At 45.5% G+C, this 19,540-nt stretch overlaps 1 protein-coding gene across 4 annotated transcripts in view; it reads right to left on the bottom strand.

The window, feature by feature from the left end:
- The window catches only part of MTOR (mechanistic target of rapamycin kinase), a 98,497-nt gene extending 79,585 nt beyond the window's left edge, over window positions 1-18,912 (bottom strand). For 2 of the 4 annotated variants that reach the window (XM_082229642.1, XM_082229644.1), the window contains exons 1-13: window positions 18,778-18,912; window positions 16,548-16,710; window positions 15,898-16,006; window positions 12,413-12,645; window positions 11,477-11,677; window positions 10,960-11,094; window positions 9,512-9,784; window positions 7,275-7,383; window positions 6,338-6,524; window positions 5,591-5,722; window positions 3,319-3,563; window positions 2,965-3,180; window positions 1,749-1,954 (exon numbers count right to left, since the gene is read on the bottom strand). In XM_082229642.1, the coding sequence (XP_082085768.1) occupies window positions 1,749-1,954; window positions 2,965-3,180; window positions 3,319-3,563; window positions 5,591-5,722; window positions 6,338-6,524; window positions 7,275-7,383; window positions 9,512-9,784; window positions 10,960-11,094; window positions 11,477-11,677; window positions 12,413-12,645; window positions 15,898-16,006; window positions 16,548-16,667 (2,166 nt within the window). In that variant the 5' untranslated portion in view covers window positions 16,668-16,710; window positions 18,778-18,912. The remainder of the gene's footprint in view (window positions 1-1,748; window positions 1,955-2,964; window positions 3,181-3,318; window positions 3,564-5,590; window positions 5,723-6,337; window positions 6,525-7,274; window positions 7,384-9,511; window positions 9,785-10,959; window positions 11,095-11,476; window positions 11,678-12,412; window positions 12,646-15,897; window positions 16,007-16,547; window positions 16,711-18,777) is intronic. The other 2 variants (XM_082229643.1, XM_082229645.1) reach the window with 1 other exon arrangement.
- Between the last annotated feature and the right edge of the window lie 628 nt (window positions 18,913-19,540).

The following is a 19,540-nucleotide window of genomic DNA, read 5'->3' as shown; positions in this document are numbered from 1 at the left end:
ATCCCCATCTCCAAGGGAAAGGTTTAGTTGCAGAGCACTTGCTTTGCATGCAGAAGGCCCCAGGTTCAAACCACAGCATCTCCAGGTAAGGCTAGGAATGCCCCCTGTCGGAAACCCTGGAAAGCTGCTGCTGATTATTGTGCTAGATGGGCCAATGATCTGTGTGAGAAGGCACCACAATGTTGTACCCTGGGTCCTATGCCATGTGGGGAAAGAGATCCAGCCAAGCAGAGTGTACACCTCTGCTTGTCCACACTTTCCTTTAGACAAGGGGTCAGCAAACTTTTTCAGACTATATTTTTGGGGAAAATGAACGAATTCCTATGCCCCACAAATAACCCAGAGATGCATTTTAAATAAAAGCATACATTCTACTCATGTAAAAACACGCTGATTCCCAGACCGTCCATGGGCTGGATTTAGAAGGGAATTGGGCCGGATCCGGCCCCCAGACCTTAGTTTGCCTACCCATGCTTTAGACCTTTTCACTGCTACCAGGTGAATGAGTGGTTTGACCCTGGCTGCCTTTCACAAAACAGCCCTTGTGTCTGCTCAAGGACAACTCAAGGTCAGCATGGAACTTGGCTCCAGATGTAGGGATGTATAAACCAAGATGACAAGTGTTAATGAAATCAAGTTAAATATTAACTAAAAAGGGAAGGAGGGAAGTTCTTACAAAAATTGGTTTACATAGAAAAACCTATAGAAAACAGCATATCTCACCAATGGAGCAAAAGAACTAAATAAATGGTTAGCCACAAAACCAGCTCTCCCCCGCAGTCATATTCCCTAAGACCACAGACTTACCGGGCAGTTCTTCACATAAGACTTTTCTATGATCCTTCTCACTGGTATATATCCTTTGTGAGAGACCCTCCTTGATCTGAATACTAAAGAACTGTGGGTATGGTCTGGGCCTAGGCGACTCACAAGCCTAGCAATCAACAAGGTTCAAGGAAGCTTATAGGTTTTAAATCTCAACCCAAGACAGGCTACGTGAGATCTGTCACATCTTCAATGGTTTTCCCACCTTCCAATCTGAGCGCCCAGGCGGGTCAGGCTTAACAAGTTAACTCCATATTCCCCAAGCAACGTTACTAGACATGACAGTTCAATTCATTTCCTTCCCCATGTGACACAGTACAAGGCAGATTCCTCTGTCGCTATGACAAGGTCCCTTAAACAAAACCTAGAGAAGTGCACCTGGAACGTGGCCAAAACAAGGGTGTAGCGAAAGAGTTGTATTCAACTCAGGCCACATTTACTCCATATGCTTAAACTTGCCATGACCTTCACCCAAAGAATTCTGGGAGCTGTAGTTGATTAAGGGTGCAGAGAGTTGTTAGACCTTCCTATTCCCCTCACAGAGCTACACTTCCCAGAGTGGTTTAACAGTCAATCCCTTTCCTCAGGGAACTCTGAGAATTGTAGGTCCGCAAGGGGAATAGATGTGTCTCCTAACAACTTTCAGCACCCTTAACAAACTACAGCTCCCAGAATTCTCTAGGGGAGGTCATGACTGGCTAGTGGTACCACAGTACTTTAAATGTATGGTGCAAATGTGGCCTCAGAGTAGACCCACTGAAATTAATAAACTTAAGTGAGTCATGTCCATTAACTTCAATGAGCCAACTCTAGCATTGGATAAAACCTGATCACCTCTGAACTGGAGCAGGGCTCCCTCTGCTTGCAGGGCCAGACAGTTTCACTTTCTTGGTGCCTCTCCGAAATCTTCCAACTCCCATTACCTGAATCAGCATCTTGCGTAGGAATGGCATGACGAAAGCCGGGTTCATGCTGCTCAGCCGGCCCACGGTGCAGATGCCGAGCTCGCGGATTTCAAACACCTGGTCATTCAGGGCTACAAAAAGAGCCTGCAAGTTCTCCGCTTGGGCCAGGTGTGCGTCAAATCGCTCATCCAGGGAGGCCAGCACGCAGTATCGGATGTCAGGGTCTGAAAGAGCACATTTGAGCAGCGGGTGCTTGAGTGCAGTCTGGTTTAACAGTGCTGAATGATATAGTCAATTCACAGGGAGGGCATTGCTTCTGTGCCTGTTCTCTTGCTAGAGGGAGACTTAGAAATGCCAGAAGCTGCCTCATACTGGGTCCGTCCAGTCCAGTAATGTCTGTTCTGATTGGCAGTGGCTCTCTAGGGGAAGGGTGCCTAATTTCCAAAGACCCCACTGATTTTGGCAGGAATAACACGGGAATACAAAGTAGACACCCCAGTGAGCCCAGCATCCCAATGACCCACTCTGATCCATCAACTGATGAGTGGGGAGAGGTCAAGAAACCCCTTCCACAGAAGGTGTGCCTGGGCATGTATATTTAAGATTATGAGAACATATGTGGTGACCACACCCACTTCTGACCACTAGCATGCATCCTCCAGCCCCTCAGAAAGTTGGCCAAAGGCGAATGTAGCCTTTCAGCCAAAAAAGGTTAGGCACCCCTGCTCTGTGGTCTCAGGGAAAGAGAAATATTGCCCATCATTTACTACTTATTTTCACCAGAGATGCCAGGAATTGGATCTGGGACCTTCCAAAGAAGGTGCTCTGTTACTAAAGTAGTGTTGTTCTCCAGGAGTTGGCATATCACAGCACCCTGAAAAACTGATTATTGGGAGTTAAACTGCTGGCCTTCCCAATGATCAGAACAGCAAGATTAAAGCAGAAGGGGGTGGGCACTTCATATCCTTTGCTGGTAACCTGATAAAAGCACCATAGAAGTGACAAGCCTATAATAATAATAATAATAATAATAATAATAATAATAATAATAATAATAATAATAATTTATTATTTATACCCCGCCCATCTGGCTGAGTTTCCCCAGCCACTCTGGGCGGCTCCCAATCAGTGTTAAAAACAGTACAGCGTTACATATTTAAAACTTCCCTGAACAGGGCTGCCTTAAGATGTCTTCTGAATGTCAGGTAATTATACCCCTGGCCTCTGCACTCACCTGGGTCTGTGATACCGACCACCAACAGTTTGCTGAGGACATCCGCCACCACCTGCACAGCAGTCTGGCTGACGACATGGGTGTGCCCACTAATCAAGTGAATGGATGGCGTGAGCAGGCGCGAACATGTGCGAGCCGCCTCCATCCGGACCTCCTTGTGCTCGCTGTTGAGGAAGTGGTCCGCACAGTGCCGGACAAACTGAGTCAGTGAATGCCCTAAAAGGGAAGCGGGGGGGAACAGATGGAGAAAATATTTTGCTGCCACTCTCATGCATGAGACGCACTTGCAGGGGTGCCCCTGCTGCCCCTCTCATTTAGGATTTCAGCTTGTTTCCTCCCGCTGCCGTCGCTCACCTTCAAACTCAAAGCTGCCCAGGGTGCGGAGCGCAAGTGTGGTACTGCCCACATCATTGGTCTCCGGGATATTGGTGAGGCTGGGAGAAGCCAGCTGGTGGGCCAAGCCTTTTGGCATGCCTGGGTGGCGCAGGGGCCTGTGCATCAGAACCATGGAGAGCATCTTCAGCAGCCCGTCCTGGATCTCCTTCTTCAACTGGGGGATCTGGCGACTCAAGTCGTACAGCACGGCTGTCAGGGCAGGGCTGAGGGCAAGACAGGGGTCCACACAGATCCTTTAGCTTGGCAAGCCATTAAGCATGGGTTCAAATCCTTTTGCAGTTCTCTCCACATCCTCTAGGCTGGGAATGGAGAACTTGTACCCCTCCAGATGTTACCAGGGTACAACTCCCATCAGCCACTGCCAGCACAGCCTATGGTTAGGAATGATTGGAGTTGTAGTCCAGCAACACCTGGAGTTACAGGCTCCCCACTTCTGCTCCAGTCCAATAGTCCAGTCTTATTGGGCAAACTCTTTTGCAGGCTTTGGTGATGTCAAAGCCCACAAAAGATTTTTTTAAAAAATCAAAGTCATTTGGGTCTATTAGGAAAAGTCTCTCTATCTTTCTGACACACAAATTAAAAAATCATCAGAAATGTCTTGGCAGAGTCCTTCCAGGCCTGAAAACAATTCCGGCCTCAGACTAGTTGCCTGGATATAATTCCCAAAAGTTGCCAGACTCCTACCAAGAGGGTTGTGGAAGGTCAAGAGACAAAAGAATTCAGCTCTCAAACTTGCCCCACCGGTAATAACGATTAATAAAAATTGCTTGCTTGTTTGCTTGGGCATTTGCCTCACAGGAGATATTTAAAATGACAGAAGTGGACATTGAGGCCTTCAGAGGAATTCATGTGGAATTCTGGAAATACTTTAAATACCAGCACACACTCCATTCTGGAGAGACACACGGAGAACTTGACATTTCACTGAAAAACATAAGCTTCCTCAGAGCTAACAACACATGCTGCACTCTGCATACCCCCTACACCTGACAGAGGTGCACAAGACAATTAACAGCACAATCCTAAACTTGCATGACGCTGGGATTGGAAATACCACCTCTGCTATGCCAGCAGAATGCTCACTGCATCCAATGCAAGGTCAGCTCAAGGGGGGGGGGGGACACAGGGGTTGAAAAGACAAAAACTTTGTCAGTGCCCACCAATTGGGAACTGTGCCAGCAGCAACACCCATGTACCAACAACACAGGAAGGTGAGCCAATGGATTCATGATGATGGGGAAACATGTGCTCCCAGCAAACACCCTTGCATCATTATTCGTTATTATTAAATTTCTTTCTGGTCCTTCCTCTCAAATGAGCCCAAGGTCCATGTCAGTAATACAACAATGCAATTAATACTTTGAAAAAGAGTCAGAACTTCTGGAATGCCTCAGCACAGATATGCACACATAGCCCAACGCTCTACTGGCAGGTTAGCTGAAATAGGGTGAAGGAATGGGTGGCATATTTAAACTGTATCTTATATCCCTTCAATTCCATTCTTCAGAGGTGCATTCCTGCATGGGCAATGCATGCCAATGTGGGATAGGGGCCAGAGGCAAAAGAACACAAATGGCTGGGGCAATGGATGCTGCTCACACCTTTGTATAGTAAGCTACCTTCCAAGTCAGGTGTTAAGACATCACAACACCCACATCCCTCCATCCCGGCAAGTGGGAGCAACTGTCACAGTTCAGGGACACATTCCAGCCAGGCAAAAGCACTCAAGGAGGAAAGTCATAGGGAGAGTCCAGAGGGCCAGATCAAGATGCCTCAAGAGCCCCATTGTTTCCCAGCCCTGTAGGGAACACTGCTGCACTTAAACATGAGGCATGTGTCTGCAACCATGAAGTGGGTATGCAACAAGGAGAAGCCACCAAGTGCAACAGCTCTGTGGCATAAGCCCACTTGATGTTTCAGATGTATGTGGGGTAGTACTAAGTTTTACCCAGGGGAGACCCACTGGGGCTAAGTTAATCATGGCCATTAATTTCAGTGCATCCGCTCTGAGTAGAACTAGAACTAGAGATAAACCCTGCCCCCTACAGGGTTGCTGTGGTGTTTGCAGCAGGACCCAAAGAGAACATGATGGAAATGTGGGTGGTGCTTAAAGCCTGAAGCGGAGCCCTAGCCAGTTGTATCTTTTGAAAAAAGGCTAGTGGTTAGCAGAGGGAAATGCAAACCCACAAGTGCCACATAGTGGCCGGCAGAGGTAACGGATAATCCCTACCTCAGTCCTACAGCCAGCATGGGTTCCAGAAGCTCCTTGATGTCTTGCTGGATGGAGGGCCCCATTGCACGTGCCAGCATACTGATACAGGTAAAGACGGTGGCATCCACCTGCACCGACTTCTGCCTCCTGCTGAAGTGCATCAGAATTACAGTTTCAAGAAGAAGGAAGTGTCATCCTGAATATCATCCCATTTCTCCTGCCCCCTGCTGCCCCCAAGACAAAGGTTAACAGGATGCAAACACCACCTAAGGACGAGCCAGAAGAAACCTCAGTGGGCGTGTTATTATTACTATTACCATTATCAATTTGTAAGATCCCAGGGCAGGTTACCACAATTAAAATATAGGTTTTGTGTTTGTGTGTGCACGCATGCATGTGTGCGTAACATGTGTGCGTTCTATTTGTGTGTGTACATGTCTCTATATATGTATGTGTATAAATTATATCAATGAATCATAGGTGGTTTGTGTGAATTTGTTAACACTTTGTGTGAATGCATTAATGGAATAATGTAATTACACTTAATATGTTCTGAGTAGCTTGGAAACCTTTAAATCATATTAATTATAATTTTGGCACAAGCCCAATTCTTGGCAGCTTCTGTATGTTTCAAAAGAAACACCAGGCAAAAAATCATTCCCTCCCACAGATCACAGTTTGGAGATTATCATTTAAAAGGGAAACCCGTGAACACTTTAAAAGACACCACAGCAGTCTCCTGCCCTTTGCATGCAGTACACTCACTTATGGGTAAGATCCTTTGGTGGGAGGGCAGCCTTGATAATTTCAAGGACTTTGGGAAGGTACACCTGGAATTCTGACCGCACAGCCACCGAGAGCAAGCCCAAGGCCTGGAAAGCGGCAGTTCGCTCCTTCTCTTTTTTGACGCAGCTCAGCACGTGATTCATGGTGTCTGGAAGGTAGTGGTCAGCTGGCCACACGTTCACATGAAAAGAGGAGAGAGGAAGCACAAGCAACATTATTTCAGGGCTGCATTTGTTCAGTGAGAAAGAGGTTACTGGCCAAATCTGCTCACAAACTTGTTTACCACAAGCCCGGCTTTCAAATGTAGGTGGGCAATTTTTGATTAAAAGTTGCTGGAAACAGCAAGAGGGGAGAGTGCTCTTGCACTTGAGTCCTGCTTGTGCGTTTCCCAAAGGCCTCTGGTTGGCCACTGTGAGAATGGGATGCTGGACTTGATGGGTCAGTGGCCTGATCCAGCAAGGCTTTTATTATGTTGGGTCCTGCTTGTTGGTCCTTACCTAGCGAGTAAGGAAGGAAAGGCAGTTTGCTTATGCTCAGAGGTCATTCACAGCCACCAGCCAGTATGCATAGAGAAATAACAGCTGTGGCTAAGGCATGGCTCTGGTTCCAGGTCACCAAGAAACACTCAGTTGAAAGTAAGCACAGAATCTGGAAGTTCTGTCCCAGCCTTTCCCAAGCTGGAGCACTTCAAATATTTTGGACTACCACTTCCATCAGCCTCAGCCAGCATAGTTGTAGCAGTAGGATATGTTCTACCCAGTCATCACCAGTCTGTAGTGGAATAAGTATATTCCATTCTGTACAGGAATAGCAAATGGTTTTGCTCCTGCAGTCCCATCTCCTCCACCTGTTGCCTCCTGCAAAATGAAATTTTAAAATCCCATCTCTAAAAAGCAGCATGCAAGAGTGCTTTTACCTGTGAAAGCAGAAGGACGAAAAGCTGCCAGGCGTGGCAGTAAGCTGAGGACAGTCATTTGGATCAGAGAGTTCTTGCTGCTTCGGCACTTCAGAACCCAGTAGCACACCTGAGAGACAGACAAAAGGTAAAAGGGTGTTATGGCAACAGAACAGAAAACGAGGCTTGAGGTGTATGGTTGGGCCATACCACTTCAGACTGCAGATGTGTGGCTTAAGAGATGTGAAGGGCTGAGACAGCAACCAGAGGGTCCTTTCCCTCCTGCAATTTTTCCAGTGGGGGAAAAAATGGAGATCTGGGGGTAAATGGGGGCAAAACCTCTCATGAACAATCTTCTTTTGTAGAATAATGAGAAAAATGCACTTTAAGGGATAGTTTTAAAACATTGTTTGAGATACACTTCAGTCCCCTCTAAAATGGTTTAAAATCTGCATTACACAGTAATTTCAATGGCTGTCTACTGTAGAAAGACTGATATTATTTATCAGTAATGATCTATATTATTGGTTGTTTTGTTGTTGTTGTTGTTGTTATTTTCAATTTATATATTGCCCTTTATCAAAAGATCATAGGACAGTGTACAACATTAAGAACACTTTATGGAGCATAGTTGTAAAAACATAATAAAAAGTATAGCATAATAAAGAAAATCACAGTAACTGTAACTTTAGTATTAGACACATACATTGGTTTGTATCCCACTCAAGTCTCACCGAAAGCAGACCCACTGAAATTGATAGACCCAAGTTAGCTATGTCCATTCATTTCAAGGGGATGTATAGCCTATACAGAGTAGGCCCACCAACATTAATGGACATGGCTAACTAAGGCCTGTTAATTTCAATAGGTACATTCTGAGCAAGACCAGTACAGTATTGGATATAACCCACCAGACCTACTCTGAATAAGACAAATTCTGGCTATCTGAATGGGAGCCGGAGTCAACTCATATAGAACCAGCAGAGAATCAGAACCAAATGGGAGGGATCTCATTACCTTTTTCTGGGAAGTTGGGACTGCTGCATTCAATGTAAGACTGTCTATGGGAGCTGGCAAAGAAGGGAAGAGGTCCCTGAACGTTGTGGCTAGTAGCTCTGAAATGAGCATGGTGAGGTTACTCCAGTCCTTCTCTGTTCCTTTCCAAGATGGAAAGGATAGAAGGTTTGTATGGAGAGGTTCTCCGTCCATCAAACCTCATCTAAACAAATGTCCTTTGCTCCTTGTATTTTTGTATTGATCAATGGTTTCTAACAAATAGCTCTGACTGTCATCTACCCACAAAACAATGTTTTATTTAAACACTACTGATTTTCACATTTGAACCCATGTCAGATCATAAGCTGGGATATGAAACTATCTATGGATGAAGTTAATTTACAAAACCATCTGCACTGACTTGAAGTTATGTCTGATTTCACAAACTACAGTCGTGCCCCGCAAGACGAATGCCTCGCAAGACGGAAAACTCGCTAGACGAAAGAGTTTTCCGTTTTGGAGGTGCTTCGCAAAACGAATCTCCTATGGGCTTGCTTCACAAGACGACAATGTCTTGCGAGTTCCTGCTGGTTCCCCCCCCCTTTTTCTAAGCTGCTAAGCCGCTTATCAGCTGATCTGATCAGCAGATAAGCCGCTAAAAGCCCCTAATAGCGCTAAGCCGCTTATCAGCTGATCCGATCAGCAGATAAGCCGCTAAAAGCAGCTAAAAGCCCCTAATAGCACTAAGCCGCTTATCAGCTGATCCGATCAGCAGATAAGCTGCTAAAAGCCTCTAAAAGCCGCTAATCCGCTAATCCTTCAATGGGCTTGCTTCGCAAGATGAAAAAAACCGCTAGACGAAGAGAATCACAGAACGGATTCTTTTTGTCTTGCGAGGCACCACTGTATACTATGGGTCTTTGCTCTGCCTTAAGAGGCTGGTGCACCGCAGAAAGAAGGACCTTACAAGCTGAGCAGACGAAAAAGCAGCGCGGTATCATGGTTGGTCTGTTGCATGCATGGAACAGATTGCCGCAATGGCTGAACTGAGCCACATTCACTGCTGCACTCATCAACAAATAAGTATAACCGCAGAGTTTGTTCAGAGGGAAAATTTGAACTGGGCGCATAAATGATCTCTCTTCAGCAACAGGTGAAAAGATGAACAGAGGGATTCCATAACTCCAAGGGATGCTGTTCAAGCTGTGCCTGTTTTGTTGCAGTTTGAAGGGTAAAATGGGGGGGGGGGGTTCCAAACTCACCTGGTCAAACTTCTCTTCCATGAGTTCTCTGCAGCACCGACTTTCTACCAAGGTTGACTTGGGTGGGACAGGTGATGCGCCAAAACCCATTATTGGGTGGGGGCTATAGCCCAGTAGCCCCACCAAGGCATTGGACTGTTGAGGCTGTATAGACTGGAAGCTGGAAAACGGGGTGATGTGGCGAGGTTTGGTCCCAAAGCCCAGCAGGTCTTTGCAGTATTTGTCGTGCACCATCTGCTGCTGTGTAATCTCCTCCATCTCTTCTCTAAGACGCTGTGGGGAAGGGAAGGAAGAGGATGTTTAACGCTGCTTGTCCTGGCTACCCACCCCAGCATGGAAGGCAACAGAACATCAGCCCACTTGGGCTTTTCTTACCAGATGCCCTCCAGATTTTTTGGGCTACAGTTACATGTCTATAGCTCCCATGCAGCCTCCTCCACTAAATACACACAGAACTATCATTCCCAAGAACCCCTAAGGCAGGCACGGCCCAACTTGGCCCTCCAGCTGTTTTGGGACTTCAATTCCCATCATCCCAGATCACTGGTCCTGTTAGCTAGGGATGATGGGAGGTGTAGTCCCAAAACAGCTAGAGGGCCAAGTTTGGCCATGCCTGCCCAAAGGAGATGGAATCAGAGATAAATCCAGTTCATCCGCTGTGCAGCTATGTCCTAAGAAAATGAGCAAAAAGAGTAAGGGGAGAAGGATATATTTTAAAAAATCAAAACAAGATCCTTTCTTTCAGGTTAGCATTGAAGATGGGGACTCAAGCCTGGGAACGTTGATGAACCCAACCCGAGAACATGCTCCTAAATTGTCTGGAACACTCAAGAGAGTCATTGGGTTCTATGCAAAATCTGGACACATAATTTCTTTGGCCTTTTACAGTCTTGGCATATTTTGGTTGCTTTTCTGCCATTTAATGGAGAGGAGGAGGAGGAGTTTCAAGAAGTTGTTGGCACCTGGGCACTGCAAGCAAGTAACAGCTCACAAATATTTGCAATGCAAGCTGACTCTAAAAGGTCACCATTGGCCCAACCAGTCCAACCTCAGTATACTTGTGGGCTCTGATTCAAATCAGCAACCTTAAACTAGCTGACAGAAGAACCCTGCTGGATCAGGCCAGCGGTGCATCTAAGTCCGGCATTGTGTTCTCACAGTGGCCAACCCGATCCCTATGTGACGCTCACAAGCAGAACCTGAAGACAATAGTACTTTCCCTTCCTGCCGTTTCCAGCAACTAATACTTTGAAGCATTGCTGACTCCAACTGTGGAGGTGAAGCATGGCTAGCAGTCACTTATAGCTAAATTGTCTCATGAATTTTGTCTAATCCTCCTTTAAAGTCGTACAAGTTGGTGACGATTGCTGCCTCCTATGGGAGCTAGTTTCATAGCTCAACATCCAGAGTGGTGCAGCCCAGCTGTGCCCCCCTCCTTATCAACTCACCTCTCCTTCCATGCTGCTGATCCTCACCAGCTCATTAAGGATGAGCAAGGCCCCATGGATGCGGTCATCGCGGTTCATACCCTTCTCCTTGGCCACAGTTTCATCAAAACCCTTCTCAGCTTCCTCGTATGTTTGCTAAAATGACATTATTATTATTACTTGGCATTTATATAGCTGTTTTTCTTACTGCTCAAACAGTTGTATCTTATTCCTTCACACTGTCAAGCAAGTCAATGTTTTATCTTCATTAACACAGAGTTGGGCAGCGAGGCTGAGAGACATGCTAGCAGATTTATGGCTGAACTGAGATTTCCACCAAGAATGCCAAGGCTTAAAATGCTGAGAGCCAGTGTGGCATTGGGTGGCATTGGATGATCTTAAGTCAGTCACCACTTCTCAGACTAACCTTACAGGGTTGTTGTGGGGATTAAATGAGGAGGGGGAGCACTATTTACAATAGTATGGCATAGATAGGAGCTTCTTCCACCCACATCAGCCCCAAAAGCTTTCTCCTTACTCGATACCACTGCGGCTTCTGCATCTCTTTTGACTCTCGCTGGGTAGTCAGGATGAGGCAGGCTCGTAAGGCAGAAACGGCTCCCTCACGGATGGCCTGCTTTGGGTCCCACACGGCCACAAAGATGTTGTCAAAAAACGGCTGCACTTGCTGGAAGAAGAAGGTGGGGACGCTGATTGCCAGCTCTCGCAGAACCAAGACCTGGAGGGGAGGTAAGAGTGAAACAATAGGTGTCAGGAGGCAGAAACAAGAAATCAGATGCTTACTAACAGTGCTGGCAGGCACACGCATGATGGTCATGTCTTCTGTATGAAGCTCATACAAAGAGCAAGGTGGAGATTTGTTCATACCCAACTTCTAACTCACGAGGCCAAACTAGATACAACAGTAAATGCGGCTCTGCATTTAACACACAGGTTTTTTGAGAAACACAAATAGCATCTGCTGGGGGAGGAAGTTTAATAATTATCAAGGTCACAACAGGAGTGGATGGAGAGTTTAATTGTTTCCTCCCCTGCTGCGGTCCTAAGGAGAAACATATCTGAATCTGGTGCTTGCTTGGGGGGTGGGAATCCCCCATTGAGCAGGGTTGAGCATCATCAACAGGTTACAATTCCAAAAGTTAATCTGGGGAAAGCAGAGAGTCTTAAGCTGGTATAAACCCAAACACATGTTTCATAGCACAATATGCCCTTAGAGCGGTTAACTTCCTGGACAACCCTGCCTTATGTTATGGTGCAAAGTTTGGTGTTTCAAAACAGCACTGGTTAAATGTATGGTGGGTAGGGAAGACACTGAGATGAGGAAGGAAAAACAGCGGAGGACATGGCTAAGGCTCAAGCATTTGCTCACAGCTCCGGATCTCCCCTTGAAGTACCACTCCTGAAATCCTCAAAAGCCCTGCATGCTGTTTGCATCCAATGAATGGACTCTTACCGCTGCGTGCCTCCGTCCTTCATTCCTGTCGGCTCCCAGCCACTCCAGAGCCCGCTTGACTTCAAACTCCACGTATTCCGCTGTGAAGGTGTCACCCGCCATGGCCAGGCGCCCAATGGCCTTGGAGGCCATCTCCATAACAACGGGGTCATTCGAGGGAAGGAGATTCCTTAGGTAATTGGCAAACCTGCCAATGCGGGTGACATTGCCTCCCTCAACGCCAATTAGGCTCGCTGGGGGAAAAAAAAGAAAAATGCCAGGGGGTGTTTCAAAGGTGCCATAGCTGGGTAAGACATTGGAAGAAAGCGAATATCCCCACAATTCACTAATTTAAACATATCCCTGCTACCTCTTCCTATACCGCAAACCACCCTAGAGAAAGACTGACTGAAATCAAACCTTTATTAGGCATTATGCAAATAAAAACCGTAAGAAGGAAAATAACATGTAAAAGCCTTGAAATATATATAAAAAGGCAGCAGTTGGCTACAATCATATATATATATATACATATAAAATCAGTGGTTTTCCTTGTTAACCTGCTCCTTGGAGGACTGCAGCCAAAAACTCGGCTACCCCCGCCGTTACCCTTTGGTCAACGTCGGATAGGCAGAATCCCGCACATTCACCTTGCTGGGGTTCCAGACCACCCAAAAGAGGGGACAGCATGCGTTGACGGAGCGTACTGTACAATGGGCAATGAAAGAGAATATGCTCTACAGTGTCCGGGACATTCATAGAGCATCTGCAGAATCTCTTGTTTCTAGGGATGTTTTGATATCTTCCCCAGACAAATGCTGAGGGAAAGACATTCAACCGGGCCAGCATAAAAGCCCTACGTTGGGCTGGGATTATTAATTTAGTGACGTAATTGACTCTGCTATCTAAGATATTTAAATCATAGAATATGGGGGAGCAAATTTTATTTACAGCTGCCATAATATTTTGTCTCTCCACATCCTTTAGTCTAGCTAGGATATTATGGAAAATGTATTGCTCATTAGAATTATACAGGGGCTCCAGCTCGATGCCTAAAGATTCAATCTTTTTTTCGAGGTACTGATACCATCTTGATTTATAGGAGTCTTTGAGCAGATCAGCGAGCAGGCTTGATGGAGAGCAGCGAAAATGGCAGCGTAACCAGTACTTTATTGAGGTGGACCAGGCCCAGTATTCCATTGTGTGTATGCCTATTTCTGCACACATTGTTTCATATTTGATCGCAGCTGGGAGTCCAAGAATACGTCTCAGAAAGCTGGAGTGAATCTTATTTAAATCACTGTTATATGCTTGAATCCATAGCGGGATTCCATAGAATATCTGGGCTTGCACTTTTGTTTGAAAAATCTGATTGGCCGCAGGAATAAATTGATTACCTTTCTGATAATAAAAACGGGCAACTGCTGATGAGGTGCACTTTGCCTGTTTTATGGCATTTGTGCGATGACTTGCCCACCCTAGATTGCTCTGGAATAAGATTCCCAGATACCTATAGATTTTTACTTGTTGGATTTCTTGCCCTCTTATTTTCCATTTCTCTAGTTTCCAACCATTTGAGAAGACCAAAATTTTTGTCTTCTCGTAATTTATAGAGAGTTTATTACATTCGCAGTAAAGGGTCAGAGAAGATATAAGACGTTTCAGACCCAAGCTCGTTAATGATAGTAGGACTGCATCGTCTGCGTATAATAAGAGAGGAACTGGTTTCTGATTAAGTTTAGGGGCATGTGATTCTATTTTTTGAAGGTGATCTGGCAAGTCTGATAAGAATAAGTTAAATAGAAAGGGGGCAAGAATACATCCTTGTTTTACCCCTTTCGAGATTGGGATGTCTGATGAAAGATGACCTATGGTGTTAAGTTTGATTTGACAGACATTGGAAGAGTATAGATTTTGTATTAGAATCAATAAGCGCTGATCAATTTTTAGTTCTGCGAGTTTCCTCCACAGCTTTGGGCGGTCAATTGAGTCGAGAGAAAGACAACCCACCAGTTTTGAAAATCGTAATTCAGAGGCAGGGGACCTTTATCAGCTCAAGGGCCACACTTCCACCTGGGCAGCCTTCTGAGGGGCCACATGCTGTGGCCGGATAGGCGAAAGGGGTCGAAGCAATTAATGTAAACATTAGCCTACTGTACTAAGGTGCCTTCTACACACACTCACATGTCACTCCTTATCCTTCTTCCAGACAAACAAGAGGCACTGTCAGAGTTCAAGGGCACATTCCAGCCAGGCAAAAACATTCCAGGGGGATATGAAGTAGGTCTGAGGAGGGACGCTCTGGCCAGGGGAGAGGCCAGAGCTCCAGATAGAGAGGCCCAGAGGGCTTCATTTGGCCCCAGCCCTGAGGTTCTCCATCCCTGGCTTAATTGGTAAGGTATATACAATTATCATCCTGCACAGTAAGAGTGAACTCCAAGAGCAGATTCTTACACAGCAAAACATAAGAGAGGTAACAACAGGCTTGAGGGAACCCCGGGGTTTGCAGAAGAAAAAAAAAATGAAACGAAAGAAAAAAATATTTAGATTTAAAAAACCCAAAGGATGGAGGTAACACACCCACACCAACAGTCTAATGATGGCTTAGCATGCTGAAGGCTGCTGAACTTCTATTAGGAAAGTGGAACAGAATGGAGTATCTTGGGAAAGGAAAGGCTGGCTAGAACCCAAACAGGAATATTTGACGCTGCCATATACTGAGTTGCAGGTCCCACTTGTCCAGCAGATTCTGCAGGCTTCTGCTGCTTACAGAACTCTGCTCTGCCGTTTCCATTCCCAATACGCAAATATCCATCTTTTTGACAAGCTTTTTCCTAAATAGGCCCAGCTAAGTGGAGATGAAAAATGGACAATGGGTTCACTCACTCACCCCCTCTCCAGCTAACTGGAGGTTTAGGCACCCTGGCAGGAGAGGAGACAGCATTTCAGTTATTTACAATATTATTTGAAGTTGTGTTTTTATGGACCGTAAGCCACTTTGAACATTGCAAAAAAGAAAAAGAGGCTAATAATAATAATAATAATAATAATAATAATAATAATAATACTGCATGGTATAAGGCAGGAGTGAGGAATATCAGGCCTGAGGGCCAAATGTGCCCCCTGTCAAGTCTCTCTATCTGGCCCTTGAGACTCCATACAGTTCCCCACCCCTAGAATAAAGGGAGGCTGTAAGGTAGAAGAACAAGCTGTTACACAGGCTTTTTTAAAATGTAGGGAATAAAATAAAAATATCCCTTTTTTAATTGTTCTTTTTGCATTTTGAATGGCTTTCTTGTCAAAACATTAAGTTACACTGGGTTATTTGTTAAACAAAAGAACTATTTATAAATTTTGTGTGTGTGTGTGTGTGTGTGTGTGAGAGAGAGAGAGAGAGAGAGAGAGAGAGAGAGAGAGAGAGAATATACTATAACCCAATGTGGCAAAAAATAAAGGAACTATCAGCATATCAAGATTTTTGTTAGACAAAATATGCAGGCACTTACCTATAGCCAAAATACCCCCTTTCCTCTCATTTGCATCTGAACTAGAGACAAGCTCAAAGATATGATGATTCAGCTGGTCGTAAAAACGGGTAGATTCCTCTTGGCTCATCTGTGCAGGAGAAAACAAACCAAAATGTTTGAAAAGCAGTTCTTGGCCATGAATAAGTAAAGGCTTTTCCAGGCTCTATAAATTGTATGGGGGAACAGGGGAGGAAGAATTGAATAAAAAGTGTTAAGAACATATGACTGATCCTAACTCAAAGAAATCTCTTAGGCTTTCTCGTTTGTGCCTTCGTTGGAAAGGTGTTGGATGTTGGAGAGGAACCAAAGTTGGGTATTGCAGCATGTGCTTTGCATGCAGGAGGTTCCACGTCCAATCCCAGGCTCTCCAATTAAAAGGGTTCAGGTATGGAAAGAATGGCCTGGTGGAGGACAGTTGCCTATGAAATTTGAAAATGTTTTTAAATAGCCTGTGGGTCAAATTATTATTTAAACAGCACCCATTTACATGATGTACATGTCAAACAAAATCCAAAGAAAGGTATCTGCCCCAGGAAGATTACAATCTAAGTCTGACAGCAAGGACATGCTTCCACTCCCAGGAAGAACATATATGGAGCTCTGCCCAGCCCCCCCCCCATCTCACTCACCTCACGGAGCTCCATGGTGACATAATGCTGCAAATCTTTGGCAGCTTTTGCCCTGGCCTCTTCGTTCCGGCTCTTGAGGCCACCAGCAAACTGCTGAAGGATAATGACCGTCCCCGACATGGTGGCAGCAAGTCAGAGTGAGGAGCATCAAGTCCTCTGGGCCCTTAAGGAGACAGAATGGCAGAAAGAGACCATTATGAACTGGTGAAAAAAGAGAAGGCTGCAGGTCACTTCATCCCAAGCCTCTATCATGGGGGTTATGTTTCCGGTTTACTTTGGAGATTCTGCAAAAATAGGACAGCTTCAAAAGAGAGGCATACATCATTCATCTCTATTGTCTTTTCAGCACGTATGGAAGTTTTTCCTTTTTCAACAAGCTGTTGCAATATTTATTTAATTTCTATATGACTTTATATTTTTTAAAAAAATCCCAAAGCGGATTACAGCATATTAAATCAACAAAGCATAAATAAAACAGTAGAATTCTTTATCCCACTGTTGGATAGTTCACAAGTAGTTCATGCACTGGTTGCTTCAAGACTGGATTACTGCAATGAGCGCTATGTGAGGCTTCTCCAATGCTTGATCTGGAAGCTGCAGTTAGTGCAGAATGCTGCAGGACGATTGCTGATGAGAGTGAGACTTTGTCAGCATATATCACCTGTACCCAGAGATCTGCACTGGTTACTGATCCGCTACCATTTCAAAAACCGAGGCGCAAAGGGCAGTCTGCAATTTCAATGGAGAAAATTGGGGGGAAACTCAGAGAAAACCGTTAGACTTCCGAGGCATGTCCGAAAACAGAAGCATTTACTTCTGGGTTTTCGGCATTCCAAAACCGAAATGTTCAGCTTCCGAGACACTTGAAAACCGAGGTACCACTGTGTGTGCACGCACACATACATATAGGTGTGTGTGTGTGTGTGTATTCTAATTAGAAAGGACTAAATAATAATGATAATACCAATGACAAGCAATAAAGCCAGTGCCATCCTTGACAGGAAGCCTAATCGAAGAGATGAAACCCTTGCAAGACCAAGTCCGTCATGTTACAGGTCTCTGATCTGATGCAACCCACTTGGATTAACGGGCACAACTAAGTTAGGCTCATTATTTGTTGTTGTTGTGTTGTTTATTTGAGCCCCGCCTTTTACCCTGACAGGGACTCCAGACTGTCTTATGGATAAAGAACAGCTGAAAACAAAGCTATGATGGGACTACTCTGAGTAGCACTAGCATTGAGTTGGATACCACCTAGAACAGGGGTCTGCAAGCCGCGGCTCCGGAGCCGCATGTGGCTCTTTTACACCTTTGCCGCGGCTCCGGGGCATTGTGCGCCCCGACACTCCCCACTGTGGCGGGTGCTGTACTGGCTGTGACGTCGCATGGGGGCGGTGCATGCGTTAGTCACGCACCGTCCCGACGTCACCTTCCCGCCCGCTGTCAGATCGCGGCTCCGGAGATATATTTGTTTTAAATGTCACAGTGGTTTTGCGTCTCCCAGTTTTTTCCCCCTTCGGAAACGGGTCCAAGTGGCTCTTTTTGTCTTAAAGGTTGCAGACCCCTGACCTAGAAGAATCTCTTTCTCTCTCTCTCTCTCTATATATATATGTACAGTGGTACCTCGGGTTACATACGCTTCAGGTTACAGACTCCGCTAATCCAGAAATTGTACCTCGGGTTAAGAACTTTGCTTCAGGATGAGAACAGAAATTGTGCTCCGGCGGCGGAAGGCCCCATTAGCTAAAGTGGTGCTTCAGTTTAAGAACAGTTTCAGGTTAAGAACAGACCTCCAGAACGAATTAAGTACTTAACCCGAGGTACCACTGTATGTGTGTGTACATATACATGCAAATGCATATATACATACATGTGTATACATACATACACACACACACACACACACACACGTGTGTATATACTGTGTGTGTATGTATATGTATATGTATATGTATATGTATGTATATGCCTACTACCTCTTAAGAACCTATACATATGTGTGTTTACACACACACACACAAAAGCTGTTACGTTAAAACGTATTATTAATAAGGAAAAAGGCAATAAACCGTAATTGGAACGTAACTGAGATGCGGACGGCCCTACCTGGGAGTAAGCTCCACTGGCGAAGTTTACGCACGAGTAGACACAAATCCTGAGGTAAAAATTAAAATGCAAACCCCGAGGTAATTCCTCCAACCCCTTTGCCTCCCTCATCCGCGAGTGTCACCTTTTCCTTTCCTTCCTCCTCTCCTCTCACCGCCTTCTCGGCCTCATTCTCTCCTTCGCGGCCCGGCAGAGCGCTCGCCTTCTTTCCCCGCTTCTGCGCCCGCCCTCAGTGTCAGCACCGCCCCCTAACCGGCTAAGCTAACCAACCAGAAGCCTCCTAGCTGTTGACGGATAGGGGCCCTGCTAGTAGAAATAGAGAAGAGGAGGGAGTGACAGGGTGTTGTCCCCGCCCTCTTTAAAAAAATAAATAAAAAGAAAGCCACCTTCCTCTTTTCCCCGCCCTCTCAGGGAGGTACGGAGAAACCGTCTAATCAGAAGAGAAAAATTGGGAGATTGACACTCGCAGGGACCAGTAGGACGCTAGTTAAGAGGGACGGTGGGGATGTCGCGCAGTCGCTTCCGCCCAGGACCGAGCAGTAGTCGCAAGTGCGCGTGCGCCAGGTTTATCATGAACCATAGAGTTCAAGGCTTCAGCCTTCTGAAGGTTCTATGGTTGGGGGTGGGGTGGGAAGCGGCTCTCTCTTTTGCCTTCACAGAGCCGAAGACTCTCTGACCTTTCCTACCATAATTACAAGGCTTAATTTGATGGACCCCACTGCTCAGGAATTTTTAAATTTCATAGCTAATATTGAAAAAATAAATTTTAATGGTTGAATTATTTTTGTCCTATGGTATGCTTCATTTATATATTGCTTCAACCAAAGGTTTCCAATGCAGTGACTATATAATCAAAGTGCAATGCAGTACATAAATCAGTCCAAATT

This window comes from Podarcis vaucheri, assembly GCF_965113315.1.
Source record: "Podarcis vaucheri genome assembly, chromosome: 7".
In the NCBI taxonomy this organism is placed as follows: domain Eukaryota; kingdom Metazoa; phylum Chordata; class Lepidosauria; order Squamata; family Lacertidae; genus Podarcis; species Podarcis vaucheri.
This window is presented reverse-complemented; position numbering and strand designations above follow the sequence as displayed.